At 46.6% G+C, this 6,842-nt stretch overlaps 1 protein-coding gene across 1 annotated transcript; it reads left to right on the top strand.

Moving 5' to 3' along the window:
• Positions 1–502: 502 nt before the first annotated feature.
• On the top strand, positions 503–6,349 carry LOC129768913 (toll-like receptor 7). The gene has a single exon (XM_055770857.1). It carries the CDS (start codon positions 1,244–1,246, stop codon positions 5,093–5,095), a length of 3,852 nt encoding a protein of 1,283 aa, XP_055626832.1. The 5' UTR covers positions 503–1,243; the 3' UTR covers positions 5,096–6,349.
• Positions 6,350–6,842: the final 493 nt, after the last annotated feature.

Below are 6,842 nucleotides of genomic sequence, written 5' to 3'. Positions count from 1 at the left end.
AAGCTGATTTGCATAAATACATAATATTTATAACATTCGCAAAGGCTGTCCGTTCTTGAAAACAGCGCTCTGTCCGATCGTACGGTGCTGCCCTCTATCGGGACGTATGGTAACCAATAAAGTGAAGCGAACGCGCGCGGAGACCAAACTGCATGTGATACAGTTTTCGTCATTTACTTGCCTCCGTCGCATTCCCAGCATGTGTGCCCTTAGCATAAGCCCCTTGCTATGCGATGTCCACACAGCCACCAGCAGCAGCAGCAGCAGCATAGTTCTGTAACCACCAGCACACACCCACACACACATTTAAACTCTCCCAAACGGTAAGGGAACCATGTGAACCATCAGGTGCTGCCGCCAACCGAACGCGTGGCAAAGCGGCGAATCACCACCCGAAGTGAAACCGGCTCCGAAGCCGAGCCGAGCGCTGGCCCGCCGAAGGGTTTTATCCCATTCTCCAGATATTCGCCGAGGAGTTGTCCAAACTTCTCTCCCATCGAACCTTTGGCCAGATCAGTTCGAGTCGGATCGTCGCGCAGAAAAGACGCACATTGCACGTTGTCCCGCACGTGTGTGTTTATTTGGCCAACAAATGGAAAACGAGAATCATTCTCATGTGAAACAAGTTATTTAATTGGGTTCAATCTCTCTCTGGACGTGTGATCAGTGTATAGCGGAGTGAAAAAGGGGCACCCGAACGGGCAGAAAATAACATTTGAAAGCTTGCCTCGCGAAGAGTGAAGAAAAGGCATATCGCAGATACGAGCGGTGTGTATTACGGCAAAGAGTGTGCAGCGACGAAGGGGAAAAAATGTAACAACCTTTTGCCTTGGTGAAGCCGTGTGAAATGAACTGAGTAAGAAGTGCAGAGAAAGGCTCAGCAATCAAAGTGTGCGCCGCCCGAAGAAGGAGTGAATATTTTTCGATATAATATAAAACCGTGCGGCGGAAATTAGAATTGTGATCGTCGAAACATGCGACGTATTTCGTGATTGCGACCAGAAAAAAAATATTGCACTTTGTGTACATCGAAAGTAGAGTAGAAAATCAATATTTTAGTGAGCAGAATAAAACAGATCATCGACTCTCGGAAGGAGTGCAGGAGAAGATCGTGAAAGTTGAAACATGTTCGGTTTATGATATCCACCGGAGAAAATTTAGTTTAAAGTATTGTGAAGAAGCAGCAAACAAAAGTAGTGTGTATAGTTTACAATTGCAGCCCAAGTTCAGTCCTCGCTCCAATATGGAAAGCTACAGGACTTCAGCGGCGCTCGGTTTGATGCTATCGGCGCTATCGGTGGTGTTGAGCTCACAGTGTAACTGGGAGTACGAGAAGGCAAGTGTTTCCTGTCGCCTGCGGACACTCGAGCGCACCGGGCTGGACTTACAAGGTGCCGAAGGTACCTCCCGGCTCGATATTCAGTGTAGTGAGTTGATACTGTTCGAGAGTCAGTTGCCACAAAATTCATTCCTGCGTTTGGCGAGTTTAAGTGAACTGAAAATTGAATCGTGCAAATTGCTAACCCTTCCCGAGGGAGCCTTTGAGGGTTTGCTGGCGCTGAAGAAGCTTAGTGTGAACACCAGAAACTATGAGTGGGGCTCCGGCAAAGTGTTGGAGCTGCAAAGTCTCTCCATGCAAGGACTCAAAGAACTGCAAACGTTGGACTTGAGTGATAACAATATTCGTGCGCTGCCGGATGGCTTTCTGTGTCCGCTCACAAGCTTGAAAGTGCTGAATCTGACCAACAATCGGATTCGTTCCACCGAGAGCCTCGGGCTAAACGGGAAAACGTGCAGTGGTGGATCGGAAATCCAAACGCTGAATCTCAGCTTCAACGAAATTATGAAAATCCCGGAAAACTGGGGAGTGTCACGATTGCGACGGCTGCAGCATCTCAATCTAGAGTATAACAATATTTCCGAGATCAACGGTGAGGCGCTGGCTGGTTTGAGTTCACTCCGAACTTTGAATCTGAGCTACAATCATCTCGAAACGCTGCCGGGTGGATTATTGGTGGGCTCTCGTGAACTACGTGAAATTCACCTGCAGGGAAACCAACTGTACGAGCTGCCCCGTGGCTTGTTCCATCGTCTTGAGCAGCTACTGGTGCTCGATTTGTCTCGCAACCAACTGTCCTCGCATCACGTCGATAACGGAACATTCTCCGGTTTGATTCGCCTGGTGGTTTTAAATCTGGCCCACAATGCGCTCACCCGAATCGACAGCAAGACGTTCAAAGAGCTCTATTTTCTGCAAATTTTGGACCTTCGCAACAACTCAATCGGGTACATCGAAGACAATGCTTTCCTACCGTTGTACAATTTGCATACGCTCAATCTGGCCGAAAATCGTCTGCACACCCTGGACGATCGTCTATTCAACGGACTGTACGTGCTTTCGAAGCTCACCCTGAACAACAATCTGATCAGCATTGTCGAAAGGAACGTATTCAAAAATTGTTCCGACCTAAAGGAACTGGATCTGAGCTCGAATCAGCTCACCGAAGTGCCCCACGCGATTCGTGATCTATCGGTGCTGCGGGCACTCGATCTAGGCGAAAATCAGATAACCTACATCGAGAACGGAACGTTCACAAATTTGAACCAACTCACCGGACTGCGGATGATCGACAACCAAATTGAAAACATAACCGCTGGTATGTTCAACGATTTGCCCCGGCTGAGTGTGCTCAATCTGGCGAAAAACCGTGTGCAGAATATCGAGCGGGGATCGTTCGATAATAATCTCGATATCGAGGCGATAAGGCTGGATGGAAACTTCCTCACCGACATAAATGGAATTTTCGCCACCCTCTCGTCACTGCTGTGGTTAAACCTGGCGGAGAATCATCTCGTGTGGTTTGACTACGCTTTCATCCCGAGCAATCTCAAGTGGTTGGACATCCATGGCAATTATATCGAGTCGCTGGGTAATTACTACAAAATTCAGGAGGAAATCAAAGTGAAAACGCTGGACGCCAGCCATAACCGGCTTACCGATATTGGCCCGATGAATGTTCCGAACAGCGTCGAGCTGCTATTTATCAACGATAACCACATCGGCACCATCCATGCCAACACCTTCATCGATAAAATTAATTTGGCGCGCGTTGATCTGTACGCTAATTCGTTGAAAAAGCTGCAGCTGCACCAGCTCCGCGTTGCACCCCAGCCAGCCGATAAACCACTGCCGGAGTTTTATCTCGGAGGCAATCCGTTCGAGTGCGATTGTTCGATGGAGTGGATGCAGCGGGTGAACAATCTGACAGCCCGGCAGCATCCCAAAATCATGGATCTTCCCAACGTGGAGTGCATCATGCCGCACGCCCGTGGATCCCCGATCCGTCCGATCGTTTCCCTCAAGCCAAAGGACTTTCTGTGTAAATACGAAACGCACTGTTTTGCCTTGTGCCATTGCTGCGATTTCGACGCGTGTGATTGCGAGATGACTTGTCCGAACAATTGTACGTGCTATCATGACCAAACCTGGGGCACGAACGTTGTTGATTGTGGTAACCAGCGGGCAACGCTTTCGAAACCGGTTCCGATGGACGCTACCGAGGTTTACATGGACGGTAATGATTATCCGGAGTTGCAAAATCATGCGTTTATCGGGAGGAAAAATCTGAAAGTACTGTTCGCCAATGCCAGCAAGATTATCACCATTCAAAATCGGACATTCACTGGGCTCACCGCGCTCCAGGTGCTCCATCTGGAAGATAACGCCATCCAGAAGATTCACGGCTATGAGTTTGAAAACCTGGGCCTGCTGAAGGAGCTGTATCTGCAGAATAACATGATTTCAGTGATAGCTAACAACTCATTCGCACCGCTGTACTCGCTGCAGGTGCTACGGATCGATGGCAACCGGCTGTCCACCATTCCGATGGCACAACTCCAGGCAACGCAGCTGCAGAGTTTGCAGGCGCTCTCACTCGGGCGTAATTACTGGAGCTGTCGGTGTCGGTTTATGCAAGAACTGACGTCGTTCGTGGCGGACAATGCCGTTATCATTCAAGACATGCAGGACATTTACTGTGTTGATGATGGAATCCATCGAGATCTGGATTTCAATGTGACCGCCACCTGCAGTGATTACTATGCTGGAAGTTCCGTGCTGCCGGAAAGACTCTCGGAAACGTACATTTTTCTGTTGGCCGCGGCGCTCATAATCGCTTGTTTGCTAGTGTTTGCCCTGGTAATGTTTATTTTTCGTGAGCCACTGAGGTTTTGGCTGTTTTCACGGTATGGGGTGCGAGTGTTTGGGCCACGGTGTGAAGATTCGGAGAAGCTCTATGATGCCATATTCATCTATTCCGCCAAGGACGCCGAGTATGTGGCGAGGAATATCGCCGCCGAGCTTGAGAATGGTCGGCCTCCGTTGAGATTGTGTTTGCAGCATCGAGATCTCTCGGAGGATGCGACCCATTTGCAGCTCCTAGAGGCATCCCGGGCCTCGCGAAGAATTGTGATACTGTTGTCGAGAAATTTCCTCCAAACCGAGTGGAGTCGCTGTGAGCTGCGTCGTGCGGTTCACGACGCTCTGCGTGGAAGGCCCCATAAGCTGGTGGTGCTCGAAGAAGTTGGCGTGATTCTGGAAGCGGAAAACGACGTCGAACTAGTTCCTTATCTGAAAACAACCACTGTGAATAGAATCAAACGCAACGATCGGCACTTTTGGGAGAAACTTCGGTACGCACTGCCAGTGGAAGCGCCCTATCGGGGCAACAATTACACGATAGATCATCACGAGCGCGTGAAGCAAACTGCCAGTGCCGGTGTTATGTTCCGCCAAGCACCTCCGGCCTACTGTCCGGAGATTGACGAGGCTAATTACTCGTCGGCGACAACCGCAACGCCAAGCCCTCGGCCGTCGCGACGGGGCATGGTGGAGCTTCCCCAGCGGCCACCCAGTGAGCACATCTACTCCAGCATCGATTCCGACTACAGCACGCTGGAGTGCGAAAACATGGTTCCTGGAGTGCATCGGCCCCAGACGTGGCGACCCGGTGGCATCGGTGGGGGCAACGGTGGCGTCATGTCTGGCCAAAATACGGTTCCCCATGGGCATCATGTGCAGGCATATCTTGTCTAGGGGCGGCTGAGATCGACCAGTTCGATGACGAGAAAGCGAAAACGAAATAGTCAAGCATTGTAATAGTATGTGTGTAAATATATATAGTTGTATCATAGCGCTATTGGGAAAAGAAATGAGTTGCTAAGTGAATATAAATAGGAGAGCGAAGAAAAAGTGCTAAATTATGTATAAAATTGTAACGCGAAGTATTGAGGCAAAATACTACAAAACAAGTGAAGATGAAGAGAAAACTATTTGTGATATTGTATTTGATAAGTTTTAATTATAATTCAAAAAAGAAGGAATGAAAACAAAATGTCAGCTGATATAGTTTGAAATATGCCACAAATATACAGAAAAAAAAACGCTCCAAAAACTACTGTAACTATTAGCTACTAATATATATCAACATATATCATACACAGAAATACAACCGAAAGATGAAGCGAGGAGCCCTTGAGAACACTTGTATTTTTAATTATCCTCTCGAAAAACATCAATAGCTACAAACAGAAAAAAAACACACAAAAATCCGAATCCGAAGGAGAAAATGTTGCATTTTACGAAAGGAAAAAAAAAACAGTTTCAAAAACACCACATTACAAGCTTGAATCAAAACTATTGGCATGTTTTATGTTACTTCATTAAGTTTGTGAATATATTTTGGCAACACTTGTCGGAGTTTGCGAAAGCAGTGGAAAGTGAACAAATTTGTAAAGCTAATCCCGTAGTTGTTCGTGTCCGTGTAGTTCCCCTGTAATTATTATTTAAATTATTTATTGCTATTTAACCGAGGATTCGCCAATTCCTATCCGCAGAGGTGTGTGTGTGTGTACAGGAGACGGAAGAGCTAACCGCGTTGTTGGTTCTCAATGTTTAGAGCTTTTGTTATGGCGCAAAGCAGGAAAAGCGATGCCGCAGAAAATAAAAAAAACGGACTGATATGAGCGAATATTAGGTGTTAATTATGCATGACGAGCGCGCAAGCTGTGTATAGTGCGAGGAAAGATTGAAACGGTTGTTTTTTTTGTGTAAATATCAACGCGCCTATTGGGAAAAAGTCTACAAATACGAGAGAACGCAACTATGTAAAATGTATTAATGCTAAGAACGAACTAAAACAAAAGAACTTATCATTAAACACAACACAACACATGGAATAGATAGTAAGAGAGAGTAAACGAACAGAGCAAATCGTGTGACCAGACTGATTAATTAAAATGTTACACCATACCTGTGCACGGGGAGCGGGGCGGGGGCAGGGGGAAAATTCAGATTATAAATGGCAGAGTAAAACAAAACACAACACATGACATTAAAGCTTCTTTTCTGTGAGTCAAAAGCGAGAGCTATACACAAAACATATATAGAAAATCGAAAAAAATGAATAAAATGAGAAAAATTAATTAATCAATATAAAACACGATCTTTTTATACTTTGTTTTCATTTCCATTCGATATTTGGCAAGGTGGTTTCCGTTTCGTTGGGTTCGGTCGCAATGTGGGTCGGAGGCTTTTCCGCTTTGATCATTCGGTGCCTTTTTTTTTTTGGTTCGATGTTCGCTTTTGGGGCCTTTTGGAGTAGATTTTGGTTCATTGGTTGTTTTTCTTCCGTTCTCTGCTATTGTCGCTGTGCCAAAAATAATGAGTTTAAATCGATTGGAGCCGGAAAGAAAATTCACAGCTATCATGTTGGTGTGGGTTCGGGGTGTGAGTGTGTGTGGTGTGCTCTGGTGGAAGCGGAATTAGAGGGCCCCTTTGTTCG

The sequence above is a fragment of the Toxorhynchites rutilus genome, chromosome 2, assembly GCF_029784135.1.
Source record: "Toxorhynchites rutilus septentrionalis strain SRP chromosome 2, ASM2978413v1, whole genome shotgun sequence".
NCBI classification, from domain to species: domain Eukaryota; kingdom Metazoa; phylum Arthropoda; class Insecta; order Diptera; family Culicidae; genus Toxorhynchites; species Toxorhynchites rutilus.
This window is presented reverse-complemented; position numbering and strand designations above follow the sequence as displayed.

What these genes read in the sequence shown, in the direction of transcription:
- LOC129768913 (XM_055770857.1), top strand. Translation starts at nt 1,244, where the DNA reads ATGGAAAGCTACAGGACTTCAGCGGCGCTCGGTTTGATGCTATCGGCG.